This window comes from Maylandia zebra, linkage group LG23 (assembly GCF_041146795.1).
Source record: "Maylandia zebra isolate NMK-2024a linkage group LG23, Mzebra_GT3a, whole genome shotgun sequence".
In the NCBI taxonomy this organism is placed as follows: domain Eukaryota; kingdom Metazoa; phylum Chordata; class Actinopteri; order Cichliformes; family Cichlidae; genus Maylandia; species Maylandia zebra.
The window spans coordinates 15,652,745-15,673,031 of NC_135188.1; the positions used below are offsets into that span (position 1 = coordinate 15,652,745).

Genomic DNA, 20,287 nt, shown 5'->3' on the forward strand with positions numbered 1-20,287 from the left:
TGCACTTTGCTTATAGGTCTGATATTTTCTTCATATTACAACTGGATTTATCATTAGCCTAAATCCTCACCATGTAACAGCACCATGTGAATGCCACGAATGATACTAATCTTCAGACCATGTGCACACAGCTTTTTGCTGAGTTGTAAACCTCTGATTAAGGAAGGGGCTTTAAAAGTGCCTGCATGTGGTCTGTTGCCTCTCCTCTTTTGTTCCCGTTTTATTCTCTACTGCTGGAGCTGTAAGAAAAGCACTAACCAGGCACGATGAACCAGAAGGTGGTACTCATCACCGGCTGCTCCTCTGGGATTGGCCTCGCATTGGCTGTCCATATTGCAAAAGATGAGAAGAAGAGGTTCATGGGTAACTTTTTAACAGACTTTTTCTAAGATAGCTGGGGTTGTTGACTACATTTCAAAACTCTGTGTCAGGTGTGGAGGGATCAAAGAAAAATATAATGTATTTAAATTGTGATTGAAAATGCTTCAAATGAGAGAAATTAGAGGAACTATGTGAAAAAAACTAGCACATAATGGTGTAAAAATGTGTTTTCCTTTTGAATTTTTTGGAAGTGTGTAGGATGTTTTAAAATATTACCATCTCACATGTACTTGAACTTTCCTTGAACGTTACATGGCTGCTGTGTCTGGCTCAATAATTTCTACTATTAATACTTTGCAGACTATTCATTAAAGTTAACTGTGCAAATGTGATACCAGTTTGAAACCATTCACTAGAAGGATATTAACTTGATAAAATTCACATTATTTACATTATCAATATGTGATGGGTTTCTTCTACAAACAAAATATTGACAAGTTCTTTTTTTTTTTAACTCTGGTTCCAGAAACAATCCATACAGCTCACCATCAACAGTTTTTATCTTAAACATGTTTTATGGAAGAAATGGTCCTCCTGGTCTGCTGATTACCCTGAGTAACTAGTAACCATGTCGTACTGATGTAACAGGCAACACCTGAAAGTTGAAATCTGAGAAAAATCCACATTTGCTGCTCCTGGTGGAGATAATTTTTGTGATAGTTTCTCAAATGTAATGTAAAATTTTAATTTCAGTTCTAAATTTAATAAAAATACAACAGCTTCAGATGAGTTTTTGTTGTTGTAGTCTATGCCACCATGAGAAATCTGAGTAAGGCTGAGCCTCTGGTTGAGGCAGCAGGTCGGACCCTGGGCCGGACCTTGGAGATCAAGCAGCTGGACGTATGTGACGAGGCTTCCATCAAAGCCTGCGTGGACAGTCTGCCTGAGCGCAGGGTAGACATTCTCAGTAAGCTCCTACCATTTGCTTTGAAACAGTATTAATTTGGCTTTTCGACCGTCTGTGGAAATTTAAATGATATGTGTCTGTGTGACCTTATTTCACAGTAAGTAATGCTGGGATGGGTCTGATTGGACCCATTGAGTGTCAGTCTATTGAAGAGATGAAAAGTGTCATGGACACCAACTTCTTTGGACTTGTGCGATTAATGAAGGAAATCCTGCCCGACATGAAGAGAAGGAAAAAAGGTCATATTGTGGTCATTAGCAGCGTCATGGGGATTCAGGGTAAGAGCTGCTTCACCTGCTGATCATGAGAACATTTTTTAAGACAGTTGCTTCACAACTTCTTTCCCTGTTTCAGGGATTTTATTCAACGATATCTACGCAGCATCTAAGTTTGCACTGGAAGGCTTTTGTGAAAGCCTAGCGATACAAGCCCTGAGGTTTGGTCTAAAGTAAGATGCTAGGTCTATAATTTTTTATTCCTGTTCATCTTTTACTAGCATGTTTGTGAGAGAAAAAAAGTGCAACCAAAATGTAACTACCTGAAAACTAGCCCTTGCATCTGGTATATTTGTGAAGTCATATTGAACAACAACACCTAGCACTTTCTGCACCATTAGGAGGAAAATATTTGAATCACAGCACACTGTGATGTTTAGGCATGTTCTAACACAGTATCAAATGATGACTGAATATTAATGTGGTTTCTAAAGTTTCCTGTATAATGAAAGTAATATTTAATTACCTTTCACAGTTGTGCACTGAATTTCAGTTTCCTATTTCAAGAGATTTTTTGATGTTCTTCTCTTCTGTTTCTTCCTCAGCATCAGCCTGATAGAGCCAGGTCCAGTGATAACCGAGTTTGAGCGTAAGGTTTATGACGAGGGCCTAAAGATTGATCTCAGCAAAGCAGACAAAGTGACTGCTGACATGTTCACAAATGTCTACTTAAAGAACTACAAACAGATCTTTGAAACCCTCGGACAGACTCCTGAGGACGTGGCAGAGGTATCATTCGGCAAATACTTCACCTTTAACCTTTAATGCACTACAAGAGCAATAAACTATATTATGAATGATCTTTCTTCATAGCACACCCTCAAGATCCTCATCATGGACAATCCCCCTTTCCGGCACCAGACAAACACTCTCTATACCCCTATGACCACACTCAAGTACGCTGACCCAAATGGTGACCTCCCGATTGAAACGTTTTACAAAATGGTGTTTGAACACGACAAGGTCTTCACGGCCAGCCTGAACTTCATCAAGCTTTTGCAGTGGAGAAGCCGAAAGAGTTTTAAGTTAGAGAAGAGCAACTGAATCATGTCATATCTTTGTTATTTTTGTGACATGGGCATATTTGGCTGTTATTGTCTAGCAGTGTTACCTCCCTGAAATAAATAAAGCTATGAAATGCCATGACAATGCAGTCTCTTTTCATACGTGGCAGTAAGCTCTTGCAGGTTTAAACCACACCCTGGTGCATTCAAGTGGCATTACTGTCTTAAGTTGACAAGCCCTTGAGCCTTGTGTAATATGGGAAACAAGCAAAGCTATGCGAACAGCAAGATTAAATCAAAGTAAATCAGGTAGTTCAGAGTTATAACGACTAATTTATGAACTTTTTGTCTTTTTAAAAGCATTGTTTTGTTAATGGGTTCTGTTACAGTGTCAGAAGATTATGTATATCTTACATAATCTTGTGTGTGACTAATAAAGGTTATTTTATCTTATCTTAATCTGCTGGATTACATAACATAATTACTCATGGCTTAATCTGGAATATAGCCGCTGAATTCTGAGCCTCGCGCCACATGGACTTTAATGTGAGAAAACTTTTATTTATTTATTTTTTGTAGGATATTGACAGGCTTTGGTTAGAAAATTGATCATGTTAGAATATAAAAAGAAAATAATAAAGTAAAAGCTGGTATTCTCTTGATGGACACTAGATGGCAGTAAACAATTATTAGGAAATTCAAACATCTGTGAAACCAGTCTGGATGCTGCTGAACACTGATAAGTCCAAAAATAAAATAGATAATTATTGCAGAAATAGGGCCATAAATGACTGCGGCTCAAATTTGTTTCAGCAAGATCTGTGCTTGTGCTGAAAAATATACATGAAAAAGCATTAGTAGACACGTTATCAGACGTACCCTTCCGGGGAGGAGATAACAGGGTTAAAAGAGATGCTCTTGATAATTATGTTTACCACACGAGGGTAACATACAGTACTGTACAAAGATACTGGTTCACTACACGAACCAGTGTTGTGTAAACACATAACAGACAGCTTAGCAAAGAACCCATTCTAAACGATGTCTTTAGGCACTTTGTTACTAGCAGCCTGTCACCAAAGCACATAATTTGTGTTGTTGCACCAACAATATAAATCCCACTGAACTATTAGGCGAAAACCTGGCATATTGCACTGTGTGCTTTTTTTGTTGTTGTTGAGAAAACTGGACAAGTGGAGGACAAAAGAAGAAGTGGAAGGTCTGAAAAACTATGTACAGCAAATGAAAAGTCTTTGGAAATCATGTCCTTAATACAAAAAACCCTAGCAAAGACTATCAGTTGATCCACGAACAGAAACTTCATTAGAAGAGGTTTCACTGGAATTATGGACACAGGGAGAAATTGCTGAACTGGACTGAAGATCAATGGAAACAGGTATTATGGAATGGTGAATATGAAAAATAAACAAAAAAGTGAAATTCGGGAGATGGGTACAACAAGACCATCTGGAAAGCATCTGATTGGCAACAGCTTCATTTTTTTTTTAAAGATAATGTAGTAAAAACATACCTGGATATAAAACTCACACAATCAGCTATGGATTGGCCTCATCTTTTATGTTTTGGATGTGAGGTGCATATGGGATTCGGTCCTCTGACTGTATACGAAATATTAGCTACCATCAAAATATATAGATAATGTAAAAAAGTACATATTCAGTTTATTTGTTTTGATCTCGATGTTTTTCCACCATCTGTATTAATTCTCCAAACATATCTTCTAAGGGCAGTAATGGACGACAAATACCACAAGGACACAGCAATGCGATTCAGACAGGCTTTAAACACCAAAGAAGAAGAACGGTATCCGGCTCTTTGTTTGACGTTGCATCCGGACTGAATTAAGCTAATGTTGCCCACATTTCAAACGTATAAACGAATCGATACCATGTTTCTGCTTATCTAAAATGTCCAAATCATCTCTCGATGCAGGGTAGAACAACAGGCAGTGTTGTGGCACGTGTGTCCCGTTTCTGTGTCTATGCAGCTAACTGTTTAGCCATGCGGGAGGCACTTCATTGTTAGCCTAGCGGTAGCCATGCTCTCCGCTTTCACTTGTCTTTTGCGTTGCGGCGGCTTTCTGGCGACAGGGACCACAGCTACTAGCTAGCCTGGCTGCTAGCTAGCTAAGCACTTTCCACACAGTATTGACGTTTTGTCTTCTTTTATGGTGTATGTGCTTTAGCGTTTTCTAACGGTTTCTTTTCTACCACGTTCCGCACAAAGGCTCCACTCTGCGGAAATTGTTTCAACTATTAGCTACTAGCTAAGCTAGCCGGCTAACTTGGAGGAACGTCACTCTCCCATATGACATTTAACTCTGCGTTGACGTTGTCTTGACCTGACCGTTATATTTTAATTCTGCCGACCCGAGAAGGCCTCGTAACAGTTTCCTTCCGTCGAGTATCGGAGTTTCTCTTTCTTTTTTCCCTGTTTTCTGTCCCGTCGACTGCCACGATGGCTTCTTCCTCTGGAAATGACGACGACCTCACCATCCCGAGAGCAGCTATCAACAAAATGATTAAAGAAACTCTCCCCAATGTACGGGTGGCCAACGATGCCAGGGAGCTTGTTGTTAACTGCTGCACAGAGTTCATCCACCTCATATCCTCAGAAGCCAATGATATATGCAACAAGTCGGAGAAGAAAACCATTTCCCCAGAGCATGTCATCAACGGTGAGTCCAGCTTTGTTTTCCCTATACCCTGAAAGGTGTGTGTATGTGTGTGCAGCACCATGTAATGAGCCTTAAACCACAGAGAGTGATTGAAACACTTTCGCCTCTTGCTTTCGCACCGCAGCGCTCGAGAGCCTCGGTTTCGCATCGTACATCACGGAGGTGAAAGACGTCCTGCAGGAGTGTAAAACTGTTGCTCTGAAGAGGAGGAAGGCCAGCTCGAGACTGGAGAACCTGGGCATCCCTGAAGAAGAGCTCCTCAGACAACAACAGGAATTGTTTGCAAAGGTATGATTTTGAGAGAGGAGACACAAGAAACAGTACAAATCCACATAATTCAGCTCAGGGAACTGACTTCCACACCAGGTCATTTAGTCTAACTCTGAGGGGCATTTAAAAATCAGGTTTAAAAACAGCAAAGACATAATAAAATGATAAAAAGCAGCTGTTAGAAAATGTCCAGGTGCTTCCAACAGCCACTGAACTGAGCATAGCTGTTTTTGAAGTTCTGACTAGAGGAAATCATTCTGTGCTGCTTTCAGAGTCCGCGAAAACAGTGGAATTGAAAATGTGAATTTATTGCTGCCACACTGTGTTCTAAAAAATAATTAAACAAACCAGCACAACTATGATTGCTCAGAAATGTTATGATAAACAAAATTATTGGACCAGAACTTCACATTATGTAGAGATCTGAGTCTTTCTGAAGTAGGTCTTTTGTGATTGGTCTTTTGTTTTGGGCTAAGTTCCTTAGGAAATGAGTAAACCTTTAGGGAGAAATACAACAAAGCCATGTCCGATTTAAATCATCTGTGTGCTGAGTGGCTGTTACACATAACCACTTGAGGCACATTATTTGCACTATACTGTTCAGTAATGCATGACAGATCCATTTAGTTAACTTTCAGCAGTACTTTGCTAATTATTAACTCAATCCCTTTCTAGAAACAAGTATAAGCAAGTATAATTCAGCGATAGTAATATGTTGCAGAAACTTTATTTTCATTTTTTTCAATGTTCAGTGCTATAGTGACATATTAAACGAATGTGTCTTAAAATATTCAAGTTCTAATTAGACATCAGATATCACCACCATGAGCTTCTCTAATTGCCTGATATAATCCTCATTCACCTTCGCCTGTTTCATGCCTCTCATGTGTTTGTGAAGGCGCGACAGCAGCAGGCAGAACTCGCTCAGCAGGAATGGTTGCAGATGCAGCAGGCCGCCCAGCAGGCACAGATGGCGGCAGCATCTGCCACTGCTGCCCAACAGGCCGGTTCCTCTCAGGATGAAGACGAAGAGGATGACATATGATCCCAGGATACCGTTCAGCTTGTCCGAATCCCTTCCTGGGACAGTGTTGGCGGGCAAACCTCCCAGTGCTGTTGTTGACAGAGACTTGAGATGTGTTTGACCGCTGGTGCACATCAGTGACACAAGGAAAATGCACATTTGGTATCGACAGTGGAGATGGAGTTGGAGGGGGATGTCAACATGATGATACCAGAACCTGAAATTTGTTTGGTTTGAAAAGCTGTTAATAAAATTTGGATTATCCCCCCGCCCCCCCTTTTTAAGTTACTTCCGTTTAATTATGTCTTGATGTTATGTTGTGAGTAATTTGTAGATTTCTGGATGTACTGTGGATGCACTGAAGGCACATTTCACTGAAGTTTGGTAATGGTGCAGCAGGTGTTTGCTCTTTCAGGTACTGCACCAACTAGCTTGTTTATGTCAACCATAGTGCTAGATAACAATCCGTGGTGTAGGCGAATCGCTCCTGACGACTCCAGAGCATCTAATTCCTCTTCTCTTGTCTTTGCCATTTTGTCAAAAAGGGTTTTCTTTACCCCTCTGTGGAGTTATTTGTTCGACAGTGGAAGAGTTGAGGGGGCGTCAATATTGAAATTGTACTATTAGATAATGGAAAAATACATTTTTGTTTTAGCTTATTCAGAAACATTATGTTGTTTCCTTTCTACCTTGAACTACACACAGTATTGGTTCTTAGCTGCACCTTTGAAAAACTGAATATTTTTGTCTGATAGAACCAAAGATAGACTAACAGCCCAGAGTTCGTGTTTTGTTTTCTTTTTAAGGTGTAGGTGCTACTGTGATTCTCATTGCTGGCTCCAGATCAGTGTGAATAATGTTAAATATTATTAACCTATAACTTTGTAAGACGCTTTGATATCGAGGCCAGATTTGTTATTTCCCTTTTCCTTGGGTGCAGTATCAAACATTTGCATTGTGACTGTGGTCAATCCTCAGTGTAAAGATAAGTAACCTAGTTGTGATACACATTCACTTGCCTATACTACAAAGTTGTATTCTTTAAGCAATAAAGGAATCATGTTTTATAGACCAGTGTTCTCTGATCTTTTTAATGCCTAATGATTCCACCTCCTGTCCCTTCTGCACATGCTCTGTTTGAGCCTAATGTCTGGCGTATCCCATATGAGAGTCAGATGTGTGTGAGCAGGTAGATGAGCTTCAGTGGAGCACTTGGCTTGTCTGAACAACACTTTCTTTTTATATTTTTTTACCCAAAATATTTTTTACAAATGGCAGGAGCGATCATAGAGAAGATGAGCACTAAAAAGTTGGTTTTATTTGTTTTCTTCATTTTATTATTCCAAATATTTTCCATCTTGGTTGGAGCATTGATATGTAAGTAGATGATTTTTTTAAAACATATTTTTACATTTGTTTGCAAATAATAATGTTTTCTAATAATTATTTGGAGTAATTTATCTTATTCAATCTTTGTTATGTGCATTTAGATGTTACTGCACTGCAGATTCTACTCAGCCAGCCAATGAAAGCTGGCGACATTCCTTTAATGTTCTCAATTATTTCCTCACTGTTTTCTATTTTCTATGTATTCTAAAAACTAAACATTTATTTAATTTAAATTCTTGATTGCAAGCAGTTTAGCTTGTTTCTACACCTGGGTGAGCAGTTTTGCATCTTTTATCTTGTAGAGTTTCCATATTTAATTATATTTATAGTTTTTGCATGGAGTTTCTTTGCACCTACTGTATATTTTTTTTATTGTTTGTGTGCTTTTGAGCTACTCAGCTTGATTGTAAATGCAGGATAGCCCTCAATGATTTCAATTTTAGGAAAATGAAGTCTAATTAACATAATTTTTTGTGTTGGAAGCGCTCTGAAAAACAAATTTTCCCAATGCTCTTAATGATTAAGCTTTAGTCTGTCTTTTTTCATAATATATATCTGATTTCCTTTATGATAGCTCCCAGTCCTACCACTGCAATCAGCTACTTGGCCACCAAATGCATCAATTTCCACAGGACACGTGCTTGGCTCATGCCATGGGGCTCAAATCGATGCCAGCAGGTCCACAGTTTTGACGACCCTCTGGCAAAAACGCTCAATGCCAACGACATTGTTTTTGCTGTGCATGTACCCCTACCCAACACTGAAATGAGTCCGTGGTTTCAATACATGCTGGCTGTTCTGCAGTTTGACATTGCATTCAAAATGATAAATCAGATTGGTAAGACGTGTGTCTTGTCTTTGTCAGAAATGTAAATAGCGTAGTTTCCTAGTTACAGTGGGTTTCTAATAAAATGAGCAATTTTCCTGCCTGTGTAGAAGATGATGTGGTCATCACTATCGATGCCCGTCTGGCGTACAGGGACGACATGACGTCTGAGTGGACCACAAAATTTCACTCGGTGGAGCAAAGGCCACTCAGATGCACATTTGCAGTATCCAAGGTAAACCTGCATGACTTCATGTTATACACAGAAATGAGAAATAGTTACACTTTTCTCTGCTTAGTGAGGAAAAACCCAGTGTTTTTTTCAGACGTATGAAAACGAAGGGCGCTTTTATCACTGTGACCCAATACCATTCATGGAGCTGGGAAGTGTAGCCCACAAATATTTTTTAATGAACCTGCGTTTGCCAGTGAATGACACAATGAACGTTGGCATCGGGGAAATAAAGGACATCCATGTAGTGGTGAGTATAATTTCTACATGTTAACTTCTGTTATACGGCATGTTGTGTTTGAATTAATCTCCAAAGCTAAAAATTTGGCACTCTGACATCTGATGTCCCTCCTCTTCCTCAGGGCATCCACCAGAATGGAGGCTTCACCAAAGTGTGGATCAGCATGAAGACTGTGTTCAGTCCCTGGATATCAGTGGCTACAGTTTGGTACTGGTACAGGATTCGGCTCTTGGCGAGACCTCCGGTCCTTTTGGAAAAGTATGTTTTGGCTAGCCTGCATGTGGAAAGAGAGATTAAGAGTGACATTTTAACATTTAAGTATATTTATGAATTTTATGTCAGAATACTGAGTTGAATTTTAATAATTTCTCAAATGATAAAAAACAATGTAATAATAATAATAATAATAATATTACTACTGCTGCTCCTACTACCACTAATAAGAATAAGAATATTTAATTTTGAGCACTTTAGGTTGCGATTGCTGCCTCTGCGGACTGATTTTATTGAGATTTTATTGCAGACTGAAACAAAATCATCTTATTTAAAAGGTAGAGTGAAGTTATACAATACAGCTACTTGTAAGGAGCTCCTGGCTCTTTTATACTCAATGAGAACTTAAAACTGCAAGTAAACCTTCTGGCATACTTTTAAGAGCTTGTTTTTCAGAAGTCCAACATACTTTTGTGTAGCATTTCCAAGCAGAGGAAATGAAAAGTGTTTGATCTAAGTGCATGATTGCCTAGAGCTAGGTCATTTCTCCATTTGCAATAGAGCAGAAGGAGTTATTTGTCTGTTAGAGTGGATGTAAGTGTTTCTTTCACTGATGTATTCGTCCTGCTCAGGGTGATTTTTGCTCTGGGCCTCTCAATGGCCTTCCTGGACATGCCGGTGGAGTGGCTGTCCATGGGCTTTGAGTGGACATGGATGCTGCTGTTTGAAGATGCCCAGCAGTGCGCCTTATACTCTGTACTCTTCTGTTTCTGGATCATCTTCTGTGGTGAACACCTCATGGTTAGCAGGTCTTTCTTTGCTGCTTGCACATTTCTCTGCACCTTCCTGCCAGTTGTTACTTATTCTTTCATTCATTAAATCACCAGGACCAACGTCAGAGGAATCTCCTCTCAGCTTATTGGTGGCAAGTTGGGCTTGTGGTGTTTGGATCTTCTGTTCTTCTCATATTTGACCTGAGTGAAAGGTAAATGTTTTTCATTTTTTGTGTTATTGGTGTGGATTTAATAAAAAAAGTAAGTTGTTTTCTCTCTTACCGAAGGGGGGTTCGTTTGAGCAATCCATTCTACAGTGTGTGGGCGTCAGAATCCAGGAGTAAGTTTGCAGTATCCTTCAAATATCTATTCTTTATTATAAAAAGTAATTCAGCAGTCAGGCTACCATTAACATCCAAGATTTTTTTCTTATCTGAAACCACATATTACCTTCATTATTGTGGCAGGGATTTCTGTTTGCCTTTATTTCTTCTCCCTGTGTCGCATGGTGCACTGCGTGTTCAGAACCATTAGTGGGAAATTGCAACAGCTTCCTACAATGCCAGAGACTCGGAGACTGCGCTATAAGGTTTAATTTTATATCAAAATCACATAAGAAAAAGTAGTGAATTTGACAAAAAGAAAAAGCTTTTCATTCACTAGATTATGCAGAAATTCTACTTACTTTACTGACTGTAGGTGTGCTTTCCCCCCAGGGTATTATTTTCAGGTTTAAATTTTTAATGCTGGCAACACTCACATGTGCTGCTCTCACCATCATCTTCTTCATCTTAAATCAAGTAAGTTTTAGCCTTCTAAGGAGCAGCAGTTTTAATTGCAGCTTGTTCTTCTTTAAAATATGTTTATGATTTGTTATTTGGACATGTTTGGGTTTCTTAAAAATTATTTCAAATATTCTTATTTTTTCAAATAGGTCAGCGAAGGTCATTGGCACTGGGGAGACTACACTCTCCAGGTCCACAGTGCTTTTCTTACAGGAATCTATGGCATGTGGAACCTGTACGTTTTTACCATTATCTTCCTCTATGCCCCCTCACACAAGCACAACAGGAAGAAGTTAGGAGACACTCAACACACAGGTGCGTAACAGTTCTGTTGTTTGGTCAGAATCCAGTTTAGCGAACCGATGGCGAGAGATATTTGCTTTGTAAATATGCTGGAGGTGTTTATCTGAGATTATGTTGCAGATATGACGGACAAGCCCGAGAGCCAAGAGACACAGCTGACCTGTGGAGAGCAGGGGCCGACAGAGGTCTACAGGATCACTGGGAAGGTGGCTGAGGAATAGCTGCTGGGCTCGTTTCAGGATATTTGTGGTGTGTTATCTTTTAATTTGATGTTACTTGCCAGAGTCTTCTACACTATTGAATGTACAAGTGAGCCATTGTACAATACTGTAACCTTTAACAAGTGAACAGACTGGGGAAACAAAAGCTACAGGAAGCTACAGTATAAGGAAAAGTGAGGAAAGCTTGAATATTCAAAGTTAGATTCACTGGAAGGTCAGACCTTAGAGGCCTCCAAAAGCTGCTTATTTTAAACTTTGTGACCGTGGGAAAAATAATTAAAGCATGCTATAAATTGAAGTTCTTATTGTTATCTAACAGACATCTTCTACGTGGTATGACAGGAAATTTGTTAACTTGTGACTCCCCTTATGTGACTATGTTGTTACAACCTCCTATAATGTAGATTTGTTTCCTTAAACTTGTAATGAAAAGAAAAAGTGGCCAATCTTTTCACTCTTTGTATCTTTGCAAAATGCCAAAATAAATCTAAATCCTTTGTTAAATACTTGGTTTAATACTATATATATACAGTGTATGGCTCAACAAAGTGCATGGACAGTTAAACATTTCTTCACAATTTTTCAGGTTTTGTGCACATTCAGTCTAAAACACAGATACAAAATACAACTTTAATTTTTTTTAATGTAAATAGTGAAAAAGCATTGTGTGAAAGTATTATATATATGCTTTCTACTAATAAAACAGTGCTCAAATTGCTTATTTCAACTTACTTTGCTACTGAATGTTTCTGGCGTTTATTACTTTATGCAAGAATGAGCTTTCATGACATGCAGCGTAAGGTTGTAACAAACAAATGAATTAAATCATACATCTAGACCAGGGATCTCAAATATGTGGCCAAAGCGCCAGAACAGACCCATGTAGCCACCAGATGAAAAGTCTGAAAATTAGTCTGAAGTGTTCATTTTATAGACGTCTAAGATATTTCCCATGGCCTGCCAGAGATAAACCAAAAAAATAAATAAAAAATTAGGTGTTTTTTCCAGCAAATATTTGATTATATCACTGAAAATTTCCTGCTTGTGTTTCAGTACATCCACTGTTCTGTTTGTTTTTATTTATGGAGCAAAGTCCAGGTAAAAGACTGCTAGTACTGTATCTGTAACTTTAGACATTTATTTCCTTGATTGTGGTTAAAACCCGAGGAGTCCAGCTAACAGCTCTCTTTATCTACAATAACAGCATTTCTTTAATGCGAAAAAAACCCCAAAAAACCCTGAGGCCTTTTGTTGGAATGGCATGTAATTTTCTTCATCATCTCAGACTGTTCATCTGCAAGATGCTTTATGGAATGTAAATGTTTTCAGAATGTGCTAAAACCTATACTAGAAGAAATGGGAAGAATTTTAAAAATGTTTATTTGGTTTATTCATTTTTAGATTATTATGCAGTTGCTTTATTGGTCAAGTCAGTAGATGAAGCTCTGAGAAGTCCATGGCCCGGTGGCGCCAGTGTCCGGCAGCCTCGCCTCTGTCAGTGCGCCCCAGGGTGGCTGTGGCTACAATGTAGCTTGCCATCACCAGTGTGTGAATGTGTGTGTGAATGGGTGGATGACTGGATATGTAAAGCGCTTTGGGGTCCTTAGGGACTAGTAAAAGCGCTATATAAATACAGGCCATTTACCATATATATACACATATATACATATATACATATATATACATATGTATATATATATAAACTTCTCTGGGTATTGACAATCAGGAGACAAAATTAAAGGGGAAAAAAAAACCTATTTCTGACTAATGAAAATATTTGTATTTTTTATTTATCAAGATTACAAAAACCAAAACAAAACCGCACTTCATACTGAAAATATATTTATGGCAAGTGCAGGATCATTTTGAAACGTGGACGTGGACACCTGGATTTCTACATTTTGAATATCTCAGGTGCAGATGTAGCACAATCAGGATCCTATGAATTACCATCTGTATAAGCCACCGACAGGGGGCGCTGTTGCCTTGTCCAAAGATTAGGAAGCGGCGTGTAGTCCTGCCCAGCAGCAGCCAACAGCAGATGACTGAGCGCGTCTCCCGTCACTGCGCTTTCACCTCCACACGGCTGAATGTTTGTTTAATCCGAGCTGAAACTTTTCAGTCGACATTTTTGTCGAGTTGCGAGAGCTTCGTGTGGGATTATTTCATGGCTCGACTTTGAAACCACCACCCCCAAACAAACAAAACAACCACATAAAAAACAAAAACAAAACAAAGGAACAAACCCGGTTTTGGATCCGAGAGGCCAGGTGAGTATCAGTACAGAGATTACATAAATAATCTTTCTTCATTCTGCTGTGTCCACACTGCTGCTGCTTTTAATAAACGCCAGATGGTAGACTGTGACTTCCAGTCCATTAACCTGAGGCAACAACCAGTGTAAACACGAGGTAAGAGTATGGGAAAGAACACTTTGCAGCTTTAAATGGTTGGCAAATTTTTTTTGTGCACATACATGGTTGGTAAACAGGTGTTTCAATCAGCGGTTAGGATTCTTTTTTTTTTTCAAGAGGAGACATGAGTGATGTCATGGCGATATTTCTGAGAAAACATGCTGGATAAATCTCTGTGAAGGTCAGCGAATATTTGAGAGATTTACAAGTATGATGGAATATTACACTTCTTGGAAAGCCTACCTGCAGCAGGGCTTTCTTTGAATTTAACAGCGCCAGTATTACAACAGTGTGAAAACACTACAGCGTGTTGTGGGAAGTTATCATACTGTAGGTTATCAGAGCGGGGAAACTGATGCTCTTCTTTTTAAACGTAGTTCAGTAAATGTGAGTGAAGTGCTTTATTAGAGCTGCAGTAAACAGTAGATTAACATAGTCTGCCTTAAATGTTTAAACTTCTCTTTAACTCAGACGTGTTTCGGGAGGAGTTGCTGTTCTTATAGGAGTAGCAACACTTCATTATAATATCTGACGTTCCAAGCGGTGTATTTCTCAGGTGAATGTGCTCAGCTAAAATCTGAATTTAAGATGTGAAGTCGCATTCTTAAAGCCTATGCATTGCACAAACTCTTGGACTGGACTTTTAGTAATGTAGATGATAGACTGATTTATGATTAAAAAATAACTGTAGAGTTTAGCTTTTATTTAAATGTTAATAAGTGTTTAAGAGTGTTTTTAGTACTTACATTTATTTGGTATTAATCCCTTTCTGATTTCTGATCCGTTTACTCCACACAGTATCTGTTTTGTGGATAATATGAAGACCTGCACTAGCCTTTAGTCTTTTTTTCTGACTTTGAAGACTGCAGAAACAGAGTAGAAGACAAAGAATTGCATATGACTGAGTTGTGCAAAAGCTTCTGACATTTTGCAACATCCAACTGTCAGGAAAACAAACATGCCAGCAATGATAAAAGGAAGTTTGAGGCACATAATTCCCATGTATTGAATCAGTTGGAACCACTTCTGGATTCCCATCTCCAATTACTACAGAAAATTGGCAAAACTAGTCTCAGTTTACTAACCGAGCTAGTAATCTATTAACTCTCAGTTAATAGCTTTTTTTGTTTGTTTTTGTAGCTAATGAGACAGGTAATGATGATCATTTTAAATACGTATTGATCAAGATTTTTAGTACCAGGAAATCCATCTGCAGTATTCAGCAGTGTTTTAGTGTTAGTCTGTCAGACTTTTTAAATGAATAAAGGGATGCATTTGAAAATTTTGCATTTAGGGGGCATTCAGTTGAAGCTTTTTTGTTGAGCAAATGTTCGGTCCACCCCAAAGGAAAGTGCAGCATGCCAAAATCTAATATAAAAATTGAGTGTAAAACTGGCAAAGTTTTGATCAAAACAGCTGTCTTTTACACTGCATAAACAGATGCTACATATTTTTCTAAGCGCTACACGTGTTTACTTTCTTTCAGTAGTATGATGACGTTTCTGTGAGATAATTTTGGTATGGCTGTTATTATTATTGAACCTGTGAGCATGTTTGTGGAGAGCATGCAACGTAACTCTGTGTGTCCATGACAAATGATTTTCATCTTTCAGGAGAATTATCTTGTCATGGCTTCTGGCAGTCCAGCGTGACTCCACCTGAGTGCATTTGTGGTGCTGACGTGGGTATGGTCATGTTGCCTGGTTACCCCACACTTACTGGTGCAGACCTTAGCGTGGTTTAATCTCGTGAGAAGGTCCCCCCCCTACCCCCCTTCTATCCCTTGACTCAAATTCCACGCTCAGCCTCTGGGGAACTCGTCTGTGCGTCACAGCTCTGGTCACAAAGACCTTTAGAGAGAAGTTCCAGTCAACACAGCACAGTCGCCGCCGGCACCCTCGAGCTGTTAGTCCACAGCAATATGTGAAAAATGTCCTCCTGCTTTGACGTATGTCAGAGCTCTCTTAGCCTCCTCACTGGAGCGTGTCGCAGTGATGAAGGTATTATACCCTCAACGAGGAGAATATGTCGCACGTAAGAGGGCTGCTTAGTGCACAAGGCATTAACTGCTTATCAGCAAGTGATGAAAGGCTTTCACAATTAGCTTTCAATGACTTTACCTCTCAAATACTTTCCATTTTTAAACCGATAGTTAGTTACATGCACCCTGTAATTACAGTGTTGACTCTCTCTGTCTTCAAACAAGATGCGGCATTTCTGAAAACTGTGTGATGGCCACCAGGCAGTGTACTGTTCTATTTAAAGTTATTAGATTAGAGAAGGGCTTTTGTTATTAATATTGTAATATTCAGACCTTCTACAATAAAACCAGTGTAGCTCTTAATCAGTTAATCAAAATCAGACCGTTGTTCACACAGCAGCTGTTTCCTCCAGATGTCATGGAGACAGTTAAAACAGTTAAAAGCATGGACATTTAACAGATATTTTAATGCAGGAAACTAGTCAGCTACAAGTTAATTGATGCAGGTATTCATCAAGCAGCAATTCATAAAGGTTCTGTAAGTGTAAGGATTCCCTTTTTTTCCAGTTTAAACCTTTATAAAAATACTTAGGATTTATGTCAATATTCGGATAAATAAATGAACAAAGATGTCACTTGGGATTGTGTATTCTTTTACTATTTGTCTACTTGGAAAGCAAATTTGAAATGAGCGCCCTATAATGTAACATTTCAGAATGAAACGCATGCACAATATTTAGGTGGTTTGATTGAACAAGATGATTGTGTAGTCAAATAAACTCTCTGTATATTTGACTATAACTGCTGTGCCACTTCAGTTCATTTATCTGTCTATAAACCATAGATGGTATGTAGAAGATGGATGTAGCCACCATGACGTCATCTGTTTTTGGGATTCCACATGTTGAAACCTCAGTCCTGGCTTTTTTCTTTGTTGGATTGGCCCTGGAGGTTGTTGTTTTATCCAAACCAACTCACGCTCTCGTCTCTTACTTCGCCTTACTTGTTGGCTTTCTTGTTGCTCCCAATATTAGCATCTTAGAACATTGCGTGTTGAAATTTTATTACTTCTGCGTTCTCATCAAAGATTCCTTTAATTTTCCAAATTATTTCCGCCGAACATCTGCTGTAAACTCCTTTAGCGGGAGCAGAAATTGCAGCCTCATTGTTGTTTTTCCCATCCTTGTGGCAGGATTAACATCTCATCTGCCGCGTCTCCCCCTGACCCGCAGAGCAACACACAGACCCTGTGTGACAGTAGCCAGGTTACTTGTTCGTGTCACCCTGTGTCTGATCTCAGTGACATTTTGGGACTTGTCATATTGCTGCAGTGGGTTATTTATAGACACGTGCTTCGTTGAGCAGTTCTACATGATGTACAGCTCAACTGACAATTGCATAAACCAACTCCAGGACTGTGTGTGTGTGCTTTGATTTGATATTGAACATGTATAACTACTGTAAATAATGACTAAATAACAGTTACACATTTAAAGTGAATCCAAGTTAATTTGTGCGTTTGAATAAATGGTACCTTCAGTATGAATGTTTGTCCCCAAAAACTCTACTACTCTGTGCAAAAACCTTTTATGTTGTATTTAATTGTTGCATTTGTTTCAGTTAAGAATATTATTTATATGTTAATGCTTATATAGCAACTCTTCCGAGTATTGCTCAGGCTTGAAGAATGTGTAAGATGAATTACTACTGTGGAAAGAAAATAATAAACAGTGGAAAGTACTAAAAATATTTGAGGATATCTGTTCCTTACTTTAAACCACCAAGTCCTGCCTCTTCTCTGTTGTTGGGACAAACGGCCCAGACACAAAGTTCTCTGACTAAAGGACTGGCCATCTAACTGGTCTCACTGGAATGTGGTAATGAATGCAAGTAGAGCAGTGGGTTGGGTATACCCCACCCACCACTGCTTCACATTTTGTCCTAAATGATGTGGAAACTAGTGTCAGAGGGCTAGCATTCATTAATTACACCGTGGGAGCTCACAGCTCTTTGTTTGGCCTCATCTGGAAGAAATGGTAAACATGAATCCACGATTGGCTAATTTTTTGAAAAATAATATTTTCTTTGCTTTTTCTTTCCAGATTTATGCTGCCCACTCAGACAGAAACACCAAGTACATGCTCCCTGAGAACATTTCGCACTCAGGTCTGTGTCCTTGTTTATAGGCTGCCTCCCATCTTTAAAACAACTATCGCCACCAGCCATTTCTGTAATTGCAAGGTGGCTCAGGTTGCAAACATTGTTTCACCAGCCTATTCATTATTAATTAGGCACAGCCTGTTTGAGTATTTCATATCTTCAGACTTAAGGACCATCTGTGAGGTGCTGCCCTCTTGTGTTTAGAAAGAGTCTACACTGTATCTTCTTATATTCTTAAATCATAGGGGATTGCTCTTTAGGATTATGACTTGGGTCCTACATTTACAAAAAGGCATCACAGGTGTGGAATTTGTAAGATACAAATACATGCTACTGATTACATTACTGGTAATGTATGCTTCAAACACAGTGAAACATAACATTTATAATTTGTTTCACTTAACTGTATGAAATTGGATCTTACTCACCCCTGCCCCTGTTTTCAAGCATCCAACTTTATACTTGATAACCCCTTTAATATGAATTTACTGTGAGGGCCTTAAATGGCCTATTTTCTGAGTGGTTCTTCATTTAATATTAGAGGGGGAAAATGTGAAACATTACTAGATTCAGGCCAGAAAGAAGAAAGGAAGAAAAGCCTGTACACGTTTTGGCTCCAAATGATATCAGTACTTAAAACATTTCTACAAAATCATGATTTAGATCCAAAGAATCTTCTCTAACTAGAAATAGAAGCTGTTTTGATAGCATTAATGAATTAATTTCTCTAAATAATTACCTATGATTAGGTGCATTGGATACTTACTTGAACTAATGTTTGTTATTTTCTTGGTCAGGAAAATATGCACCTAAATATAATAAAAATGTCTTGGCTAATAACTCAGTTAAAAGTATATTACACATAATAAAAGTCTCAGGTTTGCCAATCAATACACATGTACTAATAAGGAAACAATCTGTTCTTTGTTACTTGTATCTGTTTTAATTAAGAGATCTGCTGCTAACACAATATCAATCTAGGAAATGAAAGAAAAAGCTAGTTTCAGATTAGTTTCTCTGTGGATACCTTCTTACAGATAGTTGTATGACTCAATTCTACAAATTTCCCCCACATGGTGGCAGTATTATACAGTCTATAGGTTTGTCCTTATGTTAGGCGTGAGATAACCCTTTCATTGCTGCAGCATATTGAAGGTCTGTTAAATTAATAACTGATGTAGAAACCGCTTTGTTTTTCCTTTTTCGCTTATGCCATTGAAACACTGAGAATCTGAAATGTCCCACACTGGGACCTCCATAAGCATGCACATCTGCTCATTTGTTGCAGCTGTGTTGGGACTCTTGTGTGTGAATACTCATGTGTTGTGCAGAGTGACCCTGTTAAGAACGTTGCATTTGTTAATAACGTGTAGGTTTTTTATTTATTTATTTATTTTTTACATGTTTGTGTAGGGGTACAACACAAACCTTTTGCCTTTTATAGGAACCTGTGGGTGTATAGTGAAATTTATGGTGTGTGTAATGTAAACTACTGTGCAATTTGTGGGGGCAGCCCCTCAGGAAATAAAAGCTTTAAATCAGTTGTAGGTCCAAAGTAAGTACTTTGAAAAATATGCATTCACCTGAATTTAAATCAAACAGCAAGTGAAAAAAGGTGACCCAGTCTACATGCAGGTGTTAAACAAAGGCTCTTTTTGCCTGTGTGCAGGTGTGTTATTAATTGGCTGCAGGGCCTCTGTCTATAGTCTTTCCACTGTGCTAACAGAAACCTTGTGGGGCAATGTCTTGCATTTGGTGGGACTATCTTGGTTCCTCAATAACTGCTTCAATTTCTAACACCTTTTTTTTTCTTACTGAGCAGGTTTAATGTGAGATCTTAACTGAACACAGCAGTTTACTGTGCAAGCGTCAGGATGCATGAAAATTGGGGCTTGGCATTTTTTGATTGACAGTGTGTGTGTTTTTATATGTGTAGGAGGTTTTTTCACATTTACTTAATTATTTCTGCACCCACGGGAGATCCCAGGCCTCTTTAGTCATGTCCTCCATCCTGTTTCGTAAGCGCCTGCTCATATATGGGCATCTTCCTTCCTTCCTTCTCCTCTGTTGCACTGTCTACTTCCTGAACAACAACCCCACCCCTCCCTTCGAATTTCCCTCTCACCCCACAATCACTTACTGTACACGCAAACATGCACGCACACTCCTACTCATGCCGGTTAGCTGAGG

At 38.8% G+C, this 20,287-nt stretch overlaps 4 protein-coding genes across 8 annotated transcripts in view; all 4 read left to right on the forward strand.

Moving 5' to 3' along the window:
* The first annotated feature begins 34 nt into the window (after positions 1–34).
* zgc:109982 (retinol dehydrogenase 8) lies at positions 35–2,712 on the forward strand. Its single transcript, XM_004552901.4, has 6 exons — positions 35–363; positions 1,127–1,288; positions 1,387–1,566; positions 1,643–1,736; positions 2,109–2,292; positions 2,377–2,712. Exons 1-6 carry the CDS (start codon positions 267–269, stop codon positions 2,605–2,607), a joined length of 948 nt encoding a protein of 315 aa, XP_004552958.1. The 5' UTR covers positions 35–266; the 3' UTR covers positions 2,608–2,712.
* A 1,663-nt stretch (positions 2,713–4,375) lies between these two features.
* dr1 (down-regulator of transcription 1) lies at positions 4,376–7,628 on the forward strand. The gene is made up of 3 exons (XM_004552905.4): positions 4,376–5,265; positions 5,390–5,553; positions 6,434–7,628. The coding sequence occupies exons 1-3, from the start codon at positions 5,046–5,048 to the stop codon at positions 6,578–6,580; spliced, it is 531 nt and encodes a 176-aa protein (XP_004552962.1). The 5' UTR covers positions 4,376–5,045; the 3' UTR covers positions 6,581–7,628.
* Positions 7,629–7,708: 80 nt separating this feature from the next.
* LOC101469842 (protein wntless homolog) lies at positions 7,709–12,165 on the forward strand. Of its 4 annotated transcripts, none has more exons than XM_076880119.1 (12): positions 7,709–7,936; positions 8,523–8,786; positions 8,885–9,009; positions 9,089–9,256; positions 9,369–9,505; positions 10,093–10,261; positions 10,348–10,445; positions 10,521–10,573; positions 10,701–10,822; positions 10,950–11,033; positions 11,168–11,333; positions 11,442–12,165. In XM_076880119.1, the coding sequence occupies exons 1-12, from the start codon at positions 7,753–7,755 to the stop codon at positions 11,540–11,542; spliced, it is 1,671 nt and encodes a 556-aa protein (XP_076736234.1). In that variant the 5' UTR covers positions 7,709–7,752; the 3' UTR covers positions 11,543–12,165. The 4 variants fall into 4 exon arrangements, 3 of the variants coding, with proteins under 3 accessions (XP_076736234.1, XP_076736235.1, XP_076736236.1); XM_076880120.1 differs by having other exon boundaries at positions 9,101–9,256; XR_013095588.1 differs by lacking the exon at positions 11,442–12,165 and having other exon boundaries at positions 10,521–10,584; positions 11,168–11,258.
* Positions 12,166–13,531: 1,366 nt separating this feature from the next.
* Positions 13,532–20,287, forward strand: part of gng12b (guanine nucleotide binding protein (G protein), gamma 12b) — a 28,436-nt gene continuing 21,680 nt past the window's right edge. Inside the window, exons 1-2 of one of the 2 annotated variants that reach the window (XM_024798732.2) lie at positions 13,532–13,812; positions 18,040–18,103. The gene's annotated coding sequence lies outside the window, so the exon portion shown is untranslated. The remainder of the gene's footprint in view (positions 13,813–18,039; positions 18,104–20,287) is intronic. The other variant, XM_024798733.2, reaches the window with a different exon arrangement.

Bases quoted from the DNA above. Each gene is read 5' to 3' on its own strand.
- LOC101469842 (XM_076880119.1), top strand. From the start codon at position 7,753: ATGAGCTTCAGTGGAGCACTTGGCTTGTCTGAACAACACTTTCTTTTT. The intron at 9,010-9,088 runs GTAAACCTGCAT...GGAAAAACCCAG, and splicing joins GCACATTTGCAGTATCCAAG to TGTTTTTTTCAGACGTATGA. The intron at 10,574-10,700 runs GTAAGTTTGCAG...TTATTGTGGCAG, and splicing joins GTGGGCGTCAGAATCCAGGA to GGATTTCTGTTTGCCTTTAT.
- dr1 (XM_004552905.4), top strand. From the start codon at position 5,046: ATGGCTTCTTCCTCTGGAAATGACGACGACCTCACCATCCCGAGAGCA. The intron at 5,266-5,389 runs GTGAGTCCAGCT...TTCGCACCGCAG, and splicing joins CCCAGAGCATGTCATCAACG to CGCTCGAGAGCCTCGGTTTC. The intron at 5,554-6,433 runs GTATGATTTTGA...GTGTTTGTGAAG, and splicing joins AACAGGAATTGTTTGCAAAG to GCGCGACAGCAGCAGGCAGA.
- zgc:109982 (XM_004552901.4), top strand. From the start codon at position 267: ATGAACCAGAAGGTGGTACTCATCACCGGCTGCTCCTCTGGGATTGGC. The intron at 364-1,126 runs GTAACTTTTTAA...TTGTTGTTGTAG, and splicing joins TGAGAAGAAGAGGTTCATGG to TCTATGCCACCATGAGAAAT. The intron at 1,567-1,642 runs GTAAGAGCTGCT...TCCCTGTTTCAG, and splicing joins CAGCGTCATGGGGATTCAGG to GGATTTTATTCAACGATATC.